This window comes from Protomyctophum parallelum (genome assembly GCF_964188405.1).
Source record: "Protomyctophum parallelum genome assembly, chromosome: 1".
Classification (NCBI taxonomy): Eukaryota; Metazoa; Chordata; class Actinopteri; order Myctophiformes; family Myctophidae; genus Protomyctophum; species Protomyctophum parallelum.
Genome location: NC_139697.1, coordinates 75066615 through 75088948, shown reverse-complemented (window position 1 = coordinate 75088948; position 22334 = coordinate 75066615). Strand labels below are relative to the sequence as shown.

Sequence of the window (22334 nt, the reverse complement as noted above, 5' to 3'; positions counted from 1 at the left end):
GTGTGAGGGGGTTTATCAAAAAGCCTTTGGGTGAATGAATGAATTGTAAAAAAAGAATAATAATAATAATACTGTACAGTCAAATTTTAATTGACTATTGTCAATACATGCTGGGTTAATAATAGTTTGTCCAGGATAGTAGGGATTTCACCCTTCTAGCACTTTGGGCTAGTTGTGCCTAAAATCCTTAAATTCTACCCATTCAGCTGATTGCGCAGTGAACCTTCAACACACTGTGCAAACACAATAACCCAACACATACAATGCACTTTAAAGCTACAAGACCTGGACATATCTGTTATTAGAGAGGTAATTGCAATGATGTAGTTTGGATATCGTTGCAATTACCACTGCCAGAAATGCACAATTACATCTCAGGTCAGCGTTTAAGAGACTAAGGTCTAATTCAGACCACTGTGATGTTCCTTTGCAACTTGTGCTCAATGCTTCATTTATGCTCAATTGTACCACAGTGTATAATAGTCTGTCTACAGGATATTGAGGCGTTGAGGTCTGAACTAGCCTTAACCCGTGCATGAGAAAAGCATGCAGTGATTATCAACAGAAATAAATACAGACAGCAACAATAGAGCTCTGATACAAGATAATATAGTGCATAAAACAACTTACCTGAAGCTCCTATAGGCAGCACAGAAGACAGACAGAGACAGAGACAGAGACAGAGACAGAGACAGAGACAGAGACAGACAGACAGACAGACAGACAGACAGACAGACAGACAGACAGACAGACAGACAGACAGACAGACAGACAGACAGAGTTAGACAGAGAGACACAGTGTTAGAGAGAGAGTTAGTCAGAGAAAGAAATACAGGGACAAAGTGAGAGAGAGAGATCAAATCAACATATTAATGGTAAAGAAAGACAGAGGGATAAAGTGACACATGCATTGAGTGTAAAAGGGTCAATAAAAGACACAGAGAGAGTCACAAAAGTGGAAGTGCTGTTGTCACCAATAAAATGTGTCTTTCACACTGGAGTTGTATTACAATGTCACTCCGCAGGAATAATGCTAACGTCATTTTACATTCTGACGTGTCTGACGTGTCGTGTGCCGTGCGTGCGTGTGTGCCCTGTGCGTGTGTGTGTGTGTGTGTGTGTGTGTGTGTGTGTGTGTGTGTGTGCGCGTGTGCATGTGCATGTGTGTGTGTGTGTGTGTGTGCTCTCACCTCTCCGTCCTCCAGCTCCACATCCAGGAAGTCAAAGTCCCTGAACACTCTGAACTGCTGCTCGCTGGCCGTGTCGTCCAGCGTGTCGTCTCGGGTGCCGCCGTCGTCCGACGACACGCCGCTCTCACGCACCTCCATCATGTCCAGGTCTCCACAGGACGAGAAGATCACCTGTGTACAACAATTACACATTGTATTGTTATTATGGTTGATTATATCTAACCGTAATGTTTTACAATCATTTACAGTGCATATGTAATACATTATGATATGTAGTTTGTCTTGTGACCACCACGCTCTGCCTTATGGTGCGTTACCCGTTCAACATTAATAGCAGAGGGATAAGGGGTTTAGCACGGACGGAAATAGAGCCCCAAGTGTTTGACTGTACTCTGTTGCTGTTTTCATATTTCTGTCTAATAAAATATCCAATCATTCAATCAAAACGAAGCAGAGCATTAAATGACAAAATAAAATATACAAATATGGAGATGTGATTTCTGCAAGAATGCAACCATACTGTATATACTTTTTTTTCTCCATAAATGAACACCCTACTTCATACTACATACACAAAAGCATCAAAAGTAGCAGATGCACAAGCTCAAAAGGCTTGTAGATGTGCTACGTTTCTTTATTTGAATCCTGAAAAGTAAAAATCTTTGGACACCCGACAGAGACGATATATCTCCTCCTCCTGTTTCAGACACAGAACCAGACTCCAGCATCTTATCAAAGTAGCCATGTTCCAGAGCCAGACTCCAGCATCTTATCAAAGTAGCCATGGTCCAGGGCCAGACTCCAGCATCTTATCAAAGTAGCCATGTTCCAGAGCCAGACTCCAGCATCTTATCAAAGTAGCCATGGTCCAGGGCCAGACTCCAGCATCTTATCAAAGTAGCCATGTTCCAGAGCCAGACTCCAGCATCTTATCAAAGTAGCCATGGTCCAGAGCCAGACTCCAGCATCTTATCAAAGTAGCCATGGTCCAGGGCCAGACTCCAGCATCTTATCAAAGTAGCCATGGTCCAGGGCCAGACTCCAGCATCTTATCAAAGTAGCCATGGTCCAGGGCCAGACTCCAGCATCTTATCAAAGTAGCCATGGTCCAGGGCCAGACTCCAGCATCTTATCAAAGTAGCCATGGTCCAGGGCCAGACTCCAGCATCTTATCAAAGTAGCCATGGTCCAGGGCCAGACTCCAGCATCTTATCAAAGTAGCCATGGTCCAGAGCCAGACTCCAGCATCTTATCAAAGTAGCCATGGTCCAGGGCCAGACTCCAGCATCTTATCAAAGTAGCCATGGTCCAGGGCCAGACTCCAGCATCTTATCAAAGTAGCCATGGTCCAGAGCCAGACTCCAGCATCTTATCAAAGTAGCCATGTTCCAGAGCCAGACTCCAGCATCTTATCTTACCGATGGATTCTTGGTGAGTCCCACTTCTTGTCCGCACAGTGACAGAACGTTCACCAGCTTCTCTCTGGTCCGCTTCTGCACACAGAGAAAACACACACTCGTGATCACATGGCAAGTCATGTACACACATGTATCTGCTGGTCTTATGCTATGCGTACATACGGTATGTAGATATCTTGATCTTTCTATGTTCTCTTTGACATGCTTATTATATTTAATGTTTGATTTCTTAGTCCCTAGACCTCCCTCTCCCTGCCCCCCCCCGTCCTTTGCTTCCTTCTCCCTTTCTGGAAAACAACAAAAATTATAGAGAAGAAAGAATTTCACCCACTTGTTTGTATCTATAATCTAGCTATTGATTTTGAGTGTTTCTCTTTTCAATTATATTCATTTCAATTATTTTATTGCCACTGTACGTGTCAATGTTTATCTTGCGACTCCCACTTCAATGTATTAAAAATGAAACATAATAAAGAACATTATTTTGAGGGCATTTAGACATTTATTAGATGGTTCACTGGGGAGAAGAAAACGGGGGCAATCATTTCCCCATATAAAAGCAGGTGTGGTACAGGCTCAGCATCATGAAGACAACACAGATGTTAGTGAAGTATGATGTGTGAAGGATGGATGGTTACGGGCTGAGGCGGTAGGGAGGTGTTCTTACCGCAATGAAAAGGCTAACGTATCCCAGCTGTTTACCACAAATGGCCCCCCTACCATGTCTAACCGCAACCATTACACTAGTAGATAAACCACTGGAATAATAAATGACCATATTGTTGCTGTCAGGCAGAACCTCTTATCTCCATTTAACCTCTTGTGTTATGTGAAGGTTTCCACCCGACAGCAGTGATGTCATTACTGCATTTCAATTGGAGGTCTCACTAACCTGTAACCGAGTTGCTCGCCTTCCACACTGTTACCATCTCCACTTTACCAGCCGTGAACACTTTCAAATGTGTAGTTATTATTTCCAACATAGCCGCTTGAACCAAACTATCCATGACAGCCAGAGAGAAGAGCTCTTTTAAGCTTAAATCCTTTAATGCGACCTTAGATTAGACATATTTGCTAGCACTGACTGCATATATCCCCGCCCCACAAAAGCGGCATATTGCCTAATTAATAATGATGAAATGTCTGGCTTTTAGAAACTAGGTCACCTGGCTAGCGCCAACCGGTATGGACATTTTACCACAGAGAGAGAAGTAACACTTAATATTAACTCCAACTCCAACGGTCTTTTTATGTTTGTGTATTGTGTGTGCTGTTATTGACGGTTATGTGTAGTATATCAAGTACTTGAGGCAAGAATTACGCTGACGTGGCTTCTAGATTTGCTTCACCCCAAAAGCTCTTGAACATAAGATGGAAGACATTCAATGATGTAACTTTTTTTGAATGAATCAAATTGCTGCTGTTCTACACACGGCCAACCAGGTGAATAAATCCCAGATTGAGGCTTTAACCTTTGCTTTTATGAAATATCCCAGACCATCAGGGTTTTATGGAAGATGCTTCAAATTCTCTAATAATCTTAAAATAATAACAGAAAATAGAGCTTGTTGATAAAATAGGCTATTTTTGCTGCGCAACATGCATCCATACAACACATGATCATTGATGGCTTCTATGGAAAACAAATGACTTGGCTGACAATGGCTGACAACTTGTGGCTACAATCCATGACATTGTAATGCAGTGATTGTCCCAGCCTTACAAATAGTGTGACTGTATACCTGGGAGGACTGAGGTCGTCTCCAGCTGACCGGCACCAGCACGGTGTTGGAGTTGGATCCTGACGAGGTGGATGAGGCGCTGCGTGTGACCGCCATGGCTCTGGCCTTCCCCTCTCTCCCTCCAGAACCCTGGAGCCCGTCGAACCGCCGCCCGATCACCGGGGTCTACCACGTATAAGACAGTACACACGTACACATTAAATACACAAAGACCAGACAGACATACAGAAGAATAGACAGAAAGATATCGTGTCTGTCGGGTGGAAATATCATATGCTCAACTGCAGAGCAGATCTACAAGCTCAAAACGCATAGCTTTGTGCCACGTTTCAAGCTTGCACATCTGCTACTTTTGTGTGATGCTGTAGTATAAGTACGGTGTTAATTAATTTACCAATTTTGGAGAACATGGAGATACATCGACAATATATAAGATAGATTGATTTAGATAAGACAAGATATATTCAATGATTTAAAACAGAGAAACCAAGTGTGTGTTCTGTATTGTCACCTCAGAGATGTCGAAGGTGAAGTCCAGGGTTTTCCCGGGCAGGGCCTTGTTGGCGGAGCCGTCCCACACCCTGCTGACCTCCAGGTTGGACAGGTCGCCCTGCGTGTGTGTCCCGCCATACGCTGGGTGCACCAGGCTGGCGGAGCGAGACACCACCAGCTTCAAGATGTTCAGAGCGTCTTTCCAGTGCACCGTCTGTAGGGAGGAGAGAGAGACACACAATCTGTGTGAATGGGTTATGCTATACTAACATTATAACAGACAAATATTAAATTCAGCATCCATATTTTGCAGACCGACAAGCTCACAACGTGTCGCGCTGTGACGCGTTGTAAGCTTTGTCAATCGGCTATTTTCAGCTAAAGCTTTCCCCACAATAAAATAAAACATAAGTCCCTATTGTCCCCTGAGGGACAACTGTATGGGGTTTAAGTGGATAAACCATATTCTTTGCTAAAATAGCCGATATATCCGCCATTTAATTTCAAAGACTCCCAGTTCGACATGCATATTAGTCTACGGACCCCCATTTAATGGCATTTCTATCTCTGGGACCCCGCTTTATATTGTAAAATCAATGTTAATTTAACTCTCAGAGTTACAGACCCATAAGGGTCCATTTGGTTCCAAACTATAATTTAGCTGGGGACCCCCTGGAACTCCCTCAAGGACCCCTGTGGGGTCCCCGGACCCCACTTTGGGAACCACTGACTAAGGTAGAGTACGGAAAGCAGACCTGGACAAACTTCTCGATGGTCTTGAGGACGTCTGCGTTGAACTGTTTGACATGCACAGCCGTCAGGTCCATATGGCTGAGCAGACAGTAGATGATCTGGAGCAGAGACTGTTGCATGCTGGGTAAACCCTTATCCAGTAGCTAGCATACACACACAGAGAGACACACAGAGAGACACAGAGAGAGAGAGAGAGAGAGAGAGAGAGAGAGAGATTTAATACACACTTTGTTGTTGATTGTGTGATGCCAGAGTGTGATGTCATAAAGAGGGGTGTGTCTCACCTCGGCCATGTAGGTGACCATGTTGAGCGTGATGTCAGAGAAGGCCTCGTGGAGGTAGCGGCACACCACGCTGACCCAGGAGAAGGGGTCCCGCGTGTACGAGCGGGTCTTGTACAGAGTCATCACATGGGCCAGGTGAGACAGCTTGGTGTGCTTCTCCACCAGGCACACCTGCAGGGAGAGGGGCGGGGAGCAGAATTGAGAAACAGACGTACAGTGCATACAAACAAAACATTTATATATCCTATTACATTTGATATTTTCCAATATATACACAATAATACATTTTGGATGTTATATCCATGCGCTTGCTCAAAATATATCTTGAAATCAAATGATATGACATGCTTCATAATATTATTATGAAGCATGTCATAAGCATAACATGCCATAAGCATGTCATAAGCATGTCATAAGCATGCCTTTCTTTTTTGAGAGCTATGTGCTAGCGTGCAGTGTATACCTGAGCGATCCTCTCGGCGCTCTCCTTACAGAACTGGTTGGGGTGTCCGAAATGAGACACGAGGTGAGGCAGGAGACACAGTACGTTCAGAGGGAAACCTGCACACACACGCGCGCACGTTCACACACACACACACACACACACACACACACACACACACACACACACACACACACACACACACACACACACACACACACACACACACACACACACACACACACACACACATAAATGCAGAGAAAAATATAAATATTAGCATGCAAATAAACTATCGGGGGGAAGAAATGGATTTGGATGTGTAGCTGCGATGTCTTGCAAAAGAACTGGGGATTAAAGCCTACAGCAAGATGAAGGTAACGACTATATTTCCGGGCGTTGCACAAACCTATGGCCTGCGAGGTGTCGACCACGGGGACGCGCGACACGGGCGTGAGCTGACAGAAGAGCTGCAGCGTCAGGTCGTGGGTGGTCTGCGATGTGAAGCCCTTCAGCAGCAGCTGCTGCAGGCCAGAGAAACCGCTCCACCTCAGCTGGGCCTGCAGCTTCTCCAGACGCTCACGGTTCTCCGCTCGGTCCAGGGGCACCTGGCACGGGAAAGAAAGAACAAGAAAAGGGGGTTCAAGTTTTATTGGGCAGCCAAACAATGGTCAGTTTAGAGCAGTGGTTCCCAAACATTTCAGTTCGAGACCCAAGAGAGAGATTAGACGTTTCCCCGGGGCCCAAACTAGTGAAAATAGCAGAACAGAAACACATCCGTAGCTCCTCACTGCCTGCACCAATCGCTCCCACTTTTCACCCGCATTGACCATAATAATATGGAGGTCTTAACGAAGCCCTTTTTCCAATTTAACAAATTATAAATTAATAATGAATTTATTAGTGAATTAAAAATGCAAAAACGCACCCAGGGCGCAGTACCACCCACGGCCACAGGGCACAGTACCCCCCACGGCAAGTATTTCAAAACGGGTAAGGGCTAGAAAATTAGATTTTTACTCGAGTCGTGACACATACAACTTGGCCCACTGTTTTATTTAGACTAGAGCAGGGGTGTCCAAACTTTTTTCAAAGGGGGCCATATTAGAAATATTAAAACACCCAAGGGCCAACTACATAATTTAGCTTTAAACGTTTCTATTTAACTATCATCATCAATATTTAATATCATGGTCTTTTGTCAGGTTTGTGCTGTGAACAAAAAGTGATCTCAGCAATTTTTCAGCCATATGTCACACCAAGCAAGCAAGCAAAAAAATACAAAAAAAAATACAAGGAACACAGACAAATTATACCCTGGGAAATGCCCAAATTATACTCTGGGAAATGCCCAGGTTAAAAAACCTGAATATAAAAATGTCCCATACTGTTGGGTGAGCCATTCATAATACTATTCAGGTATTATATATGGCATGGGCCGTATAAAATTGGCCCCAGGGCCACATTTGGCCCGCGGGCCGCACATTGGACACAGCTGGACAGGACTATGCAAAGTTTTTTGAAGCCACAAAACACTCAAATGTTGTAGCTACTCAGTTCTTATCAACTATTGTAGTTATTAACAGATTGTTGCGTTTAATACATTTCAGTTGTATTAATTTGATCATTTCAATTACCCATTCCATAAACTGTATTAACGACTTAAACCCTATTATACTCAGTTGACTGGGGTTCCCCTTTTTTCCCTCTACCCCCAATTTATTTTCCAAAGAATAGGTACAGTCTGGTTCATGTGGTTCCTAAAGTCCCAAACAAAGGCATTCTTACATCCCAGTCTTGCATTGTGTGTTTATTTTGAACAGAAACACTGCTAGCAGTGCAACATCAGCGTAAAAGGCATGAACCCTAGGCAATCAACAGCAGGCTAGATACTCACATAAATAAAATAAAGTGCTACAAAGTCATTACCAGCCAGGTAAACATCAAACCTAGAATCTCTCAAATGGGAGTGTTATTGTCAGATGGTGAAACTGTATGAAAAACTATGTTACGTTCAATGTTCTATTATTGTAACACTTCAAATGGCCACAGGACTTATGGAAGTAATTATATTAATTTCTATCCATGTGTTTCTGACGGTGTTATGTCCTCTACCTTGGATAGGAGCTTGTGGACGAGGCGAAGCGACATCTGGTACTCAAACTCAAAGTCGGACTCCATGAGCGACACGGCCACCCAGAACACCGTGGCCAGTATAGACGAAGGGTGCGAGGCGTGAGCGGGGTCCGACAGCACGCTGGGATCGATGCGATTGGTCGACGACGAGCAGGAGCCCGGGGTTCTGCCCGGGCGGGAAAGGCCGTGATTGTTGCAGGCCTGTGGATTAAAAACAACAAAGAGGTTTATATTTGTAATTGAGATGGTAATTGTATCCACACATGAAGATCTAGACATTTTGATAGACATAAACAACACGTTTATATTTTGAGAGGTTAACAGTACCTAAAACTTTGTGAAAATGCGTTCCCAGCATCCAACAATATAAAACGGAGATTAATATTAAAAACTATTTTAGGGTAATACATGTTTATGTTCATTTTGAAAGACATGCCACATCATCTCTGTCGGGTGGAAACCCTATATGTCCAAAACTGTTACTTAGGATTAGGAATTTAGGATTTAAATTCAAAAGGACCGAAAAGTATCAGATCTACAGGATCAAAATGCATCGCTTGTGGATCTTCTACTGTTGATCATTTTCTTTGACACTGTAATATGATCACGTAAAGCATCAATTTACGAAAAACCACAAAAAGTAAAAAATATGAAGATAAGAGGTTTCTGCCAGACAGCGACGACATATTATGTTCCTTGCCTGTATGCGGTCCAGCGTGGCACTGCGAGGCGGATCGCTGGGCTGACCGCCGCTCTCTCCAAACTTCTTGGGGACGGAGTAGGAGCGCTGGTGGCGCTGAGACGAGAGGCCTCCGAACCCCCCCGGTCCGGGGAAGTTGAGCTGCCCCGTGCTCTTCCTGTTCATCAGCTTGTCGTTGGTGAGGAAGTCAGGCGAGGACGTCCTAATGGAGGGAACGCATCGCAGTAAAACATCCATTCCTGGACATTACTAAAACACATTGGATGATTTTATACTGCCTGGTATGTGGTGCTATGTTATGATTCTGCCCGCAGCAATGCATGACAGGGTACTGTAATCGATCCTATCCTATCTGTGTGTCTGTCTGTATGATATTTGATGTTTACCTTGCTTACTGTAAATCTGCTGAACGCCTACATTTTACATTTGTATGACCACTCAAGAACAGATGGTAAAAACTGTCAAAAGTAACCAAAAGTGGTCATAGCTCAGGAATAGAGTGATGTAGAAAAAGGTTACTATTATCGGGAAATTAAACTTTGAATTAATGTCTTTGCGGTAGTGGGCAAATGTTTTACCTATGCTATGATATGTTATGTAATGTATCGTCTACTCTGTTATTATCCTATCTCATCCAGTCTTATGGACTTTGATGTACAGTATCTATTGGTTGATGGCTGATTGATGTACCTGGTCAGAGCTGCCATCAGGTCACTGTTCTTCAGACACTCTGCTAGATTCACCACCACTGACTCCAGAGTCAGCAACACCTCCATCACATATCCCTGGAACATGCACGCACACATTGAACACGCACACATTGAACACGCACACATTGAACATTCTCATTTGCACAGCTACTTTATGTGCATATACTGTAACTGGAGGTTCGGCCCCTACATCAGTGGTTCCCAAAGTGGGTTCCGGGGCCCCCTAGGGGTCCTTGAGGGAGTTCCAGGGGGGTCCCCAGCTAAATGATTAACAATTAACATTGACTCTGCAATATAAATTGGGGTCCCAGTCAGAGATAGAAATGCCATTAAATGGGGGTCTGTAGACTAATGCCAAACTGTCCTTGAAATTAAAATGGTTGAGAATCTCTGCCGTAAAAATCTTCTCTTATGGGGGTCACTGGCATATGTTTTTCTAATGGGGGTCTGCGGGCTAATTAGGGTCGATTTGGTGGTCCTTGACATTGACAGTTTGGAAACCACTGCCCTGGCCCTCACATTCTTCACTTCTCCCTCTTTCTCTCACTACCATGAAACATGCTGGGGATCATCAGTCCCAAAGAGACGATGCATTTTTTTGTACAAAAGGTTCAAAGGTCAAGGTCTCTCCGTCTCACCTGTACTTCGTCTCCGTGCTCTCCCACCACCTCTACGAGGCGAGACAGCAGGTCGGAGACGGCGTGAGCGTTGATTGGCTGTTTGAGAGCTCGGAACATCTGGAAGGAGCGTCCGGCGTAGTGTCGTGACGAGCTGCACAGAGCCGTCTGGAGAGCCACGTCGCTCAGCGCCTGCTCCAGGTGGAAGTCTGAGCACGCACGCACACGCACACGCACACACGCACACGCACACACACACGCACACGCGCACACACACACACACACACACACACACACACACACACACACACACACACACACACACACACACACACACACACACACACTTCCAATGAATCAAATTAACTCTAATGCAAATGTTGCAGCGTGATATGTTGTGAGCTTGTAGAGATTTGGTGTTGAGGGAGATAGAGATATGTAAAGGGATAATTCATGGGTTAGGGTTATTATTGGAATTGGTTGGAGTTGCTCGTCTACATATGACGAAAATTTTCCCTTCATTGACAATGGCATTTAATGTTTGTGTTGCCACAATTTTACGTCATAATTGAGGCACATATGACCTAATTTCTCCTTTCATTGTCAATGGAAAATATTGAGACGTGTGGGGACAAAATCTGTATATAGGAAGGGCTAGCACCCCTCAAAAATCACACCTGTGTGAAGTGAGGGGAGCTCTTATCATCATACATAATCATACATCATCTCATTCTGGCCAATCACAATTTGCATCCTCACTTTTCCGTCTTCACTTTTCTGTCCTTACTTTTTGAGTGGTGCAACCACTCCAAGGAACAGCAATGTCCGTGTTCACCTATGTGACGTTAATGTGTGTGTTAATGAGCACCAGTTTGACTATGAGTACCAGTAAGGGCGCTGTTGTGCCAGAAACAGAGAGAGAGGGATAGTGCTGCACTGTTGCCTGCTAATGAGAGAGAGAGAGAGAGAGAGAGAGGAGGGGGTGGAGGGGGAGAGAGAGGGGAGTTGCACCACTCAGTTCACACGGGTGTGATTTTATCCTCAATACGTACTTTGCTCAGCCAATCAAATCATAGCTATGGGGTGCTCAGCCAATCAAATCATCACTATGGGGTACACACAGACACACAAAGCTGGGCATTGGAGGGCCTAGTGCCCCCTCAAAAAAAGAACACGCCGATGAATTCAGTGATTAACCAATCAGAATCAAGCATTCAACCACGCCGTATAATAAGACATTGCTGTGTTGTTATGGGCTCAGGCAGCTATGACATCATCGTGATGACATCACATCCTCACACTGACCTGTCTTGGACTCCTTGAAGACGGAGACGACGTGCCTCAGGAAGTTGGCCAGCTGCTCTGTGCTCTTGGAGTTTGGGTTCTTGGGCGTGATGTCCTCGTGGACCCACAGCGGCCCGAACGCTCTGAGCAACGACAACACAGTACTCCAGGCTCTGTATGCCCACCACCAAGCAAGCACCACACACACATTATACACACTACACTACACTACTACTACACACACACACACACACACACACACACACAAGGGGCGAGCGCCGGCGAGCACACACACACACTCACACGCTACCCAGTGGTGGAAAGTATCCAAGTACATTTACTTAACACTTATGATCCTTTTTACTGATTTTTTTGACAGCGGCCGAGGTACAAGAAAGTAATGGAAGATTTTACCTCACGGTTTTGGGGATTAATGGAAGGCGGGGCTTTTCAGAGTAAAATCTGCCTCATCTGCTGGGCACTCCAGCACCTTTATAGAGCACCGAAGTCCTGACGTCACTGTCAGTAGAGGGCGTCAGTCCCCAGGTTCGTGTACTTTTTATTTGCATTGTAATCCCCGTAGGGGGATTTTAGATCGCCTCATATAAGAACTGTGTAAACCGATCACCCCGGCCTTTTCACTCATATGGATATGAAGCATTGACTGAAGGTCAATGCTTTTTTATTTTATTGATATTTAATGTTTCGTGGTTAGTACGAGTCGAATCACCACCAGCTGAGCTTACGTCAACGAGGAATCTCAGGAACGCAATGTGTTGACAGCTGGGCCATATGTAGTTTCAAGGCTTTTGCGGCCACATTAATTCCATTTTCTCCAGAAACTGGCTGTATCAAATATGAATGGACATCATTAACGATGCACAGCCACCCCCTTAAAGAAAGGCTGGGGTGGTCGGTTTATTTTTCAAACACAGTTCTCATATGAAGCGACCTAAAATCCCCCTATGGAGATTACAATGCAAAAAAAAAAAAAAATCACACCAGTGTGAACCAAGTGGTGCAACTCCCGTCTATTGGTTCTCTGTATCGTTCCAATTTGTATCGTTCCAATTCTTCTCTGTATCGTTCCAATTTCTTCTCTGTATCGTTTGCGTCCAGCAGGTGGCAACCATGTCACATACTTCTCTCGTTCCAATTTCACGCATGCGCACACCACTCCGTGCTCATGATACATGATACATGCGGACATTGCTGGATGTAGAAGTGGTTGCACCACTTAAAAATACATTAACCTGTGTATTGGCGCCCTCTACTGAAAGTGACGTCAGACTTCGGTGCTCTATTTTGAAATATTCCAGGGCATAAAAAGTGTTAAGTAAAACATTTGAGTACCTTTTCCACCACTGCACGCTACCCCATCATCATCATTCATTCATTCATTCATTCACCGCCAACAGTATAGTATACCTAGTGGCCAGGAACTCGATGAGCTTGTTGGTCTTTTCATCTGTCTCGCTGGTGGTGTCCGTGTCCAGGTCGTCCAGGTCGTCGGGGGTGACCAGCGGCAGGTGTCCCACGCTGCCCGCTGTGCTGCCCCCTCCCAGACTGCCCCCTCCCAGGCTGCCCCCTCCCAGGCTGCCCCCTCCCAGGCTGCCCGCCGACGAGGAGTTGGACGTGGAGCTCAGGCCGGAGTCCACCACCGGAGACGCCTGCCACTCCCGCAGGAAGTCTGGGGGGGAGCCTGCAGGCGCAGGAGAACAACACGGGTGGTCAGAGTCTGAAGCATCTTTATTGGGTTCAAATCCAAAGTGTGGTGCTGAGGGTCACGGACACAATGGGCTATATGCACACAGAATAACTCTTCCTATTTCCAGGCCGCTTCCCTACTTTTATCGATGATACTGATTTAGGCTCTGTTCCATTTAGTGTGCAGTGGTTCTCAAACTTTTTTGTTTCAAGGACCCCCATAACTCTGAGAGTGTACAATCGATTGGTTTAATTTGTACACTCTCAGAGATACACACCATTTGAACAAAATGTTCAGTTGCCGCAGTTGTGACTTTAAGGCTGCAGACAAACATCCATACCAGGTGCTACTACAGTACTGAAGAACACTCATAATGACAGAAGTGAAGAACAAAAGAAGAATCCGTCTACTAGCACCAAAAGATCTTAGATGGCAAAGGAAGTAGATTCTTTGCTTCGTTTTCTTACACACAGATTCAATCTGAACACGCACAATAGCAGCACCCTGACTCTGTTTGACAAGAATGGAACAGAGCCTTCACTATTATCAGCAATAACACCTGTGAAGGAAATAGGGAAGGGGCCCAAGTTCATTCCAAAATGGCGTGTGTGCATAGTGCCCATTGGCCCGTGTTCACGGGGAGGCACGCACGCAAGCACGTGCGTGCGTGCGTCCGTGCGTGTGTGTTTATGTGTGTGTGTGTACTTACTGGTGTGTGTGTATTCTGCGTGGTAGCTGGATTTGACCGTCAGACTTTTGTTGTCACTGATCTCTCTTGTCAACAGAAGCACTGAGGCGATGACCTGCACACACAAACACATCACGATGCAACTACAAACATTTCAAAACACGAACAGTAACTCTTGATACAAGAAATCTAAAATGTGTCGTGTTGTTTTTCTGTGTTGTATTGTGGCATGTTGTAGTGTAGCTTTCTGACCTGGAAGTTGTTGTTACAGGACAGGGCGATGAGCAGGTGCAGAAGGAGGCGTTTGCTGTGTTCAAACACCTCCGGTCTGTAGTGGTCCAAACCTGAACACGCACACACGCACACGCACACACACGCACACGCACACACACACACACACACACACACACACACACACACACACACACACACACACACACACACACACACACACACACACACACACACACACACACACACACACACACGATTAGAGCTGTGAAGTGAACAGTCTGGGTTGTCTAGGATCTTTGATATTCCTCTGGGTCTTCAATGTTTGTGCTAATTTTGGCTATTTTCAAAAGATCTTTTAATACATTTTGAACTTGTGATATGGAACACTTGTGATACTTTTATTTAAAGGGGAATACTACCACTCATTTTCAACATGTTACTATGTCATTAATATACCTTAGAGCTGTGTTTCCTAGAAATGGAGGTATGAATAAAACCATTAACATTCACCATGTTAATGATTTTTTCAGACCTTCCACACAACAGCTCTAAGGTATATTAATGACATAGTAAAATGTTGAAAATGAGTGGAATGCCCCTTTAAGTTAAACATGTGAGTACTTCTTCTTCCATCACTGAATGGAACTCATACATTATGACATTATCTAGGCAAACATCACTATCATGCATTTAGACAACTATAGGACACAGCTCACACTGTCAGTGTGGATGACAATTAACACAGGCCTCCATAAGGGTTAGCATGCGGAATAATGGCATTACATAAAACTACATTTTCATGCTGTCTGACAGGGGAGGGCCTGTATGTGAATAAATACCACAGGTTAGATCAACCAGAAAAAAAAAGAGAGAAAAAAACACTTGCCATGGGGAATGTGTGCGAGTGTGTGTGTGTGTGTGTGTGTGTGTGTGTGTGTGTGTGGCCACAGAGCATACCAGTCATTGCTGCGGCTGGAGATAAGATTTCACAGCGTCACAATGCGGATTAATTGTACGTCAAGGAAAATACCATCGTAACACGTGGCAATGCGTGCGTGCGTGCGTGCGTGCGTGCGTGCGTGCGTGCGTGCGTGCGTGCGTGCGTTACCTAGGAAGAGGGCATGGAGCAGCAGAGGTAGATGTAGTGCCCAGTCCTCTCTCACACTGTGGTCCACCACCATCTCTGTCATGAAGATGACAGCTATGTTACACCTGGAAGCACACAGAAAGAATGATCAGTTACAATGGGCCTTTATGAGCATTTACATTTCTTTATTCTAAACTTTCAATTTTCACATTTTTCTATTCAACTATAGGTTGAACCTTTTATTATTTTGTTGACAGTCCTAATGTTAATACAACCATCTTACTGCCAGTAGCTACAGTATAAGACATCACCCGATACAGTTAATATTAGAAAAATAAACATGACTTTTGTGGTAAAACCCAAGAATGCTAAAGCATGAAATCCAATCATTTGTGTGTGTGTGTGTGTGTGTGTGTGTGTGTGTGTGTGTGTGTGTGTGTGTGTGTGTGTGTGTGTGTGTGTGTGTGTGTGTGTGTGTGTGTGTGTGTGTGTGTTTTGAAGTGTACCTGTGCAGCGGTCCTCTGGGTGTGATGGTCTCTGGCAGGTAGTCGACCAGTGGGGCCCAGCAGCCTCCATTGACAGGCATGGGCAGTGGCTGAGGCCGGTTGGTCTCCAGCACACCCAGCAGCCACGGAGCGTACGGAGGGAGAGGGTCAGCTACGAAAACACACAGAAAAAACACAGTTATTGGATAGCCAGTGGCTCTCTGTGTGTGAGTAGTGGGCCTCCAAATAATTGCCAAAACACCAAGATTTTAATCATAATATATAATGTTGACAAAAAATAAAAATAGAAATTGTCTGTGTGTGTATCTTGTGTATTCATGAACGTTGAGGCCAATTACTCAAACATGCCTAAAAACTAATGGTGATCTTTAAATTAGGGCATTCTCTCCTCTTGCCCCCAAACTCTGGAACGATCGTCCACCACACATCAAGTCCAGCCCTACTATTACACGTTTTAAATCAAACCTAAAGACCCACGTTTTGTCCCTTTTTTTCTCTTGACTGGAAAGCACTCTGGATGTTTGTTTTCAAGCGTAATATATATATACAGCTAAATTGACTTAACCCATTCTGGGCGGGAACCCATTTTGGTGTTAGCATCATGTTATACTTTAGCTATTGAAAAATAGCAGATCTACAAGCTCATAGCGCGCCACCGAGTGGCGCGCTACGAGCTTGTAGGTCTGCTATTTTTTTTAAATCGAAGAGCGACTGACATAGAAGACATTTTTTTAATCTGATCTCGGGTCAGAATGGGTTAACAATAAGTCCAATTCATCTTCTACCAATCATGAACAGAAGCGTATGGAGATGCACACAGTGGGCCACGTGCCTCTGACACACATTAATAGTAATAATAATAATAATAATAACAACGCACTTCACTGACTCCACTGAAACAGGTCTTGCGGCATCAAACACTGGAAGATTTTTGGACGCTTGCCAACAGTAAGTACAACACGCCGACAGACACAGAGTCAGACATGCCAGGCGTCAGTGAAGAGAAGGCATCCTAAGCATGTTTACCGAAGGCATAACACGCGCTTTCACACAGGGACGGGTTCTATTGGTGTTCCACAGACATACATAAGAATGTACATACACAGTACTTTCATAATAGCTTTTCTCGAGATATCTCGAGAATGGCTTGGAATTAATTCAATACATAGGACCACAATAGAAACAAGCTCTCAGGTCTTTTGTGTTATCCTTTTAGCATTGTTGTATAACTGTACCTCTACTTTTTTTGCAAACTATTAATAAAGTATTCAAATCAATTAAAAAATCACTTAGATCAAAAAATCACAATCAAATCACAATAAAAAAATCACTTCAGCTCGAGCATGTAGATCTGCTATTTTCAGAGCGCCACCATCATAAAATTAATGATCTTTTAGTTATATCTCTTCTCCACTAGTCCCTCCCTAACATTTTAGTCTAGTTTTAATTTGTTGACGACATTGTCAATATATTTAGTCTCAGTTTTAGTCATCATAGCTCAGTTTTAGTTTCGTTTTTTAATAATTTCCATCAGTGAAAAAAAGGTAGTCGGCTAACATTATTCGTCATAGTTTTACTCCACGAAATCAACACTGATACGTGGTCTTCTTCTAGCACGGAGTGCATGCGGTGCGGGTTGGACTGGTGCATGAATGTGTGACATTCCAGGGATTGTGCTGGATGTGAGCGCTGGGCTAAACTAGAAGCCTGTTATTACACCTGTTTATCAGTCACTGGCTCTGTCTGTCACCTGTCCTGTCCAGAGAGAGAGAGAGGGAGAGAGAGAGAGAGGCGGTGTATCTTCAGAGTTCACAGAGTCACTGCATGTCTGTCTGTCTTGTCTTGTCCTATCCTGTACTGTCTGGAATGCAGTAGTGTAGCGTAACTAAGTACATGTACTCAAATACTCTACTTAACTGCTTTATTTTATTACATTTTTAACTTTCCTGGAGTATTTCCAGTTTTCACTTTCTTCTACTCCACTACATCTCAGAGGCAATTATTGTACTTTTTACTCGACTAAACTTATTTGAATGCTTATTGTATATTTTAACACTGATTTTGCCCTGCAGGACCGCTTCATAATTACACCCGTAGGAGACACAGGCCGTGTGGACATGACACATCTTTAGGTCCTTTTTAATGATATAAAACACTATTGCTAAACTCTAGCGCCTTTATTCTGAAAAGTTCCCGGGATAAAAAGTGTTAATTATTATTACAAAATATGTATTAACCACTTCGGCCATATGCTGGAATTTTTACACATTTGGAAACTTGTGAAATGGGCCATATTTGCAAAATGAGTACTTTTACTTTCAGTATCGGTACTTAAATAATAAATATATTTTAATGTGAATACGTTTGCAGTTTCCTGAAGTACATTTTTAATACTGGACTATCAGTGTGTTTACTTTCTACATTGTGGTATTGGTACTTTTACGTGAGTAAAAAAATGCAAGTACTTCTTCCACCACTGCTGGAATGTAACCTAGTGCTTTGTTGGTGAAGGAGAGTAGAAAAGCCTGTACTTGTGGAAAGTCCTGGAAAGTCCTATAATGAATAGCTATACGCAAGCTTAAAAACGTAAGCGTCGAAATTAGCTGAGAATTCTTTGAACATTTTTCATTTTAAAATGGGGACACTAGGGGCGCCGGAGGCCTTGTGGTTAAGGCACATACCGTATAATAATGGCCTGTGATGTAGCCTGACAAAGAGTTTGATTCCTGAGCCTGACAACTGTTGCTGCGTGTAACTCCCCACCTCTCTCCTCTCTGACACTTTCACTATGCTATCCAAAGGCAGGAAAGCCACAATAATGTCTTAAAAAAAAGAATAAATAGGGACACTAGGTTGATAGTGGTTATTATCTGATACCATGCTAGGTTATTCTAAATTAGATTAAGTTTTGAACAGGAAACAGAGCTTTGAGTAAAGATGCCAGTCATCCACACCCTCCCTGTCTATAATAGTGCAGACTTCTTTTTCCTCTGAGAAACTGCTGTCAAGTCGTCGTGTTTGTCAGTTCTCCGGTCATTCTTCACCATTAACATACTGAGCAAGTCTGCTGAGGAGGAGAAATATATGTCCTGCAGCTCATTCCAAACAACAGATCTGTGTGTGTGTGTGTGTGTGTGTGTGTGTGTGTGTGTGTGTGTGTACATGCGTGCGTGCGTGCGTGAGAGGGAAAGAGATGCTATCTTACTCTTCTCGTCTTCGTAGGAGCCTCCAGAGCTGTTGCTGTAGCGAGACTCCAGTCTGTTGTGAGCTCTGGCCCTGAGGAGATAAAACAGTCCAATAAACATTCATAGTTATTCATTATTTACCACCATGTTTATTAATAGTACCAATAATGCTATACGTGTCAATAACAGGTGTTTATATGCTATAGTATATAATAAGTTGTAAAAGAGGAAAGTTGACGTTTATGTTTGTCTTTTAAGCTAATTGCTTGCTAATCTTGCTAATATTTTATGCCAATTGTGCTGAATGTTTCCATAGCACTGTGTTATGATCCAGGGAAGATCACTTTAAAATGTTTGTTTTTCTTTTCTTTTATAGTCAATGGAGGGGAAACTTGTCGAGATGACTGGTGTCAAATCCAAGATATGGAATTAAATGTAGAAGGTTGTGCCTATTTAAGTGAAGAACGTTGTGCTGGGCAACCCTGCTAGTAGTTCATACATCCTGAGAATTGATCAGATATCAGTGTATTTTTATTTTTTTAATATGCCACATGGAGACTCAGACTGAATCATACTCAACCCTCCTCAAAATGAGACAAACTACGTAAAAGAAAATTAAGGACAAGATCCTTGATGTGGCTCAAATATAAAGGGCTATCACTTCCGGTGGTCCCTTCTTCTGAGTTTTTCGTGCAATTGCCTGGCACTGGCCTCACGATCCCGCCTATGGTAACGGGAGGGAATGTGTTCCGAATCGCCTCGCTGTTATCCAGCTTCTAGCTGCGGCCCTGTTGCTAGGCAAACAGAGTTAAAGACTTGACTCTGACTCCAATCATGATGACTGGACTACATGTATACGTTAATATGTTGTAGTGACATGAATACTGACCTCTCTTCATTCTCTCTGGACATCTTGGTCTCGTTGGAGTCGGGAAAGTTATCCTGACCGGCGACCACAGTGTTGCTGCTGGACGTGGTGCCTGGATAGAACAATTATGTTGTTTAAAGGAAGACAAAATGATAATACACTCCTGAATAAATTAATATAGTTTGTATTAAACAAAATAATGACAAAAATAATAATTTGAAAAAGTATAGCAATAAAATATGGTCTTCGTCGGGTGGAAACCTTGTATGATCTTGTATGATCTGATCCGTTGTTGATCTGCTACTACTGATGCTTTTGTGTGACGCTGTAATATCATCAAGTAGAGCGCTAATTTACAACAAAACACAAAGTTAGAATATGGAGATAAGAGGTTTCTGCCCGACAACACCAACATACTTTGAGATTACAGTAAAATACTCATGTTCCTTATACTGTAGCTTTGAGAGTTTATCAATGGAAGTGGAACCAAATGGAACACTGTGTGGGAGTGTGGCGCGCATGGGCACATGCACACGCACACACACACACACACACACACACACACACACACACACACACACACACACACACACACACACACACACACACACACACACACACACACACACACACACACACACACACACACACAGACCTGTGTGTGAGGTGGGGGTCTTGTTGCTGGCAGCGAAGCGGTAGAAGGGGGGGTTGTCACAGTGCAGGACCACCGGGTTGACGGGGTCCGTCTGCTGGAGCTCAAACAGCAGCTCCTCCATGGTCTGGATGGTGTTGTTTCGACACAGGTAGATCACCACCTTCTTGATCTGAAACATTAAACATAATCCATTAAACATTATCCATGGTCTGGATTTATATATTAAGAGTGTGGTTTCACAGCTGACTCCACACAGGAACTAATGGATACTTACATAAGGTAAGAGTGTGGTGTCACTACTGACTCCACACAGGAACTAATAGATACTTACATAAGGTAAGAGTGTGGTGTCACTACTGACTCCACACAGGAACTAATAGATACTTACATAAGGTAAGAGTGTGGTGTCACTACTGACTCCACACAGGAACTAATGGATACTTACATAAGGTAAGAGTGTGGTGTCACTACTGACTCCACACAGGAACCAATAGATACTTACATAAGGTAAGAGTGTGGTGTCACTACTGACTCCACACAGGAACTAATGGATACTTACATAAGGTAAGAGTGTGTTGTCACTGCTGACTCCACACAGGAACTAATGGATACTTACATAAGGTAAGAGTGTGGTGTCACTACTGACTCCACACAGGAACTAATAGATAAGGTAAGAGTGTGGTGTCACTGCTGACTCCACACAGGAACTAATGGATACTTACATAAGGTAAGAGTGTGGTGTCACTACTGACTCCACACAGGAACTACGGTAATAGATAAGGTAAGAGTGTGGTGTCACTACTGACTCCACACAGGAACTAATGGATACTTACATAAGGTAAGAGTGTGGTGTCACTACTGACTCCACACAGGAACTAATGGATACTTACATAAGGTAAGAGTGTGGTGTCACTACTGACTCCACACAGGAACTAATGGATACTTACATAAGGTAAGAGTGTGGTGTCACTGCTGACTCCACACAGGAACTAATATATACTTACATAAGGTAAGAGTGTGGTGTCACTGCTGACTCCACACAGGCTGATGAGGAACTGCAGAGACACACGCAGATTGTTGCTCCACCTCTCGTTGGACACCAGAGCATTCCAGGCGTTCTCCATCTCAGGACCGGGCACCTCGTCTCCATACTGACCATATATGGAAAATAACAACACAGCACCGGTGTTGATTTCGTCGACTAAAACTATGAGAAATGTCAGTCGCCTACCTTTTTTTTCGCTGACGAAAACTAGACAAATAATAACTAAGCTATGATGACGAAAACTAAGACTAAATATACAGACAATTTCAATCAAATGTGGAGAAGAGTAGTTTGGTTGCGCTCGGTTGTTGTGCTCTGAAAATAGCTGCCATAATACACACTGCCATTATGGGGCCATCAAGGCCGGCCAAAATGCATTTTTAGTCTTCTCGACTAGACTAAATCTTTCTAGACTAAAGGTGTTTACAGACTGCTGCGTTTTCGGACTCGTATATCGTAGCAAGATGACTAGCTAAATGAGTACCATTGTTTTGTCACTCAAGCAGTAAACAAAGCGACATCCCCTCTCCCTCACCTTAGCGGTCATGAACATGAGGTTGTTGAGCACCAGCGAGGTGGCCTGCAGCGAG

At 43.7% G+C, this 22334-nt stretch overlaps 1 protein-coding gene across 7 annotated transcripts in view; it reads right to left on the bottom strand.

Moving 5' to 3' along the window:
• The window catches only part of fryb (furry homolog b), a 120880-nt gene that overhangs the window by 10486 nt on the left and 88060 nt on the right, over positions 1-22334 (bottom strand). For 5 of the 7 annotated variants that reach the window (XM_083786046.1, XM_083786041.1, XM_083786042.1 and 2 more), the window contains 24 exons: positions 22280-22334; positions 21704-21850; positions 20700-20868; positions 20066-20156; positions 19197-19267; positions 15992-16142; positions 15507-15610; positions 14417-14508; positions 14186-14279; positions 13197-13470; positions 11790-11941; positions 10506-10693; positions 9848-9942; positions 9158-9359; positions 8437-8658; positions 6731-6929; positions 6343-6440; positions 5880-6050; positions 5598-5738; positions 4862-5056; positions 4351-4515; positions 2609-2683; positions 1191-1361; positions 511-639 (listed from right to left, as the gene is read on the bottom strand). The exon at positions 22280-22334 is cut by the window's right edge and continues 202 nt beyond it. In XM_083786046.1, the coding sequence (XP_083642172.1) occupies positions 559-639; positions 1191-1361; positions 2609-2683; positions 4351-4515; positions 4862-5056; positions 5598-5738; positions 5880-6050; positions 6343-6440; positions 6731-6929; positions 8437-8658; positions 9158-9359; positions 9848-9942; positions 10506-10693; positions 11790-11941; positions 13197-13470; positions 14186-14279; positions 14417-14508; positions 15507-15610; positions 15992-16142; positions 19197-19267; positions 20066-20156; positions 20700-20868; positions 21704-21850; positions 22280-22334 (3403 nt within the window). In that variant the 3' untranslated portion in view covers positions 511-558. Of the gene's footprint in view, positions 1-510; positions 640-1190; positions 1362-2608; positions 2684-4350; positions 4516-4861; positions 5057-5597; positions 5739-5879; positions 6051-6342; positions 6441-6730; positions 6930-8436; positions 8659-9157; positions 9360-9847; positions 9943-10505; positions 10694-11789; positions 11942-13196; positions 13471-14185; positions 14280-14416; positions 14509-15506; positions 15611-15991; positions 16143-19196; positions 19268-20065; positions 20157-20699; positions 20869-21703; positions 21851-22279 lie in introns of those variants that run through there. The other 2 variants (XM_083786043.1, XM_083786047.1) reach the window with 2 other exon arrangements.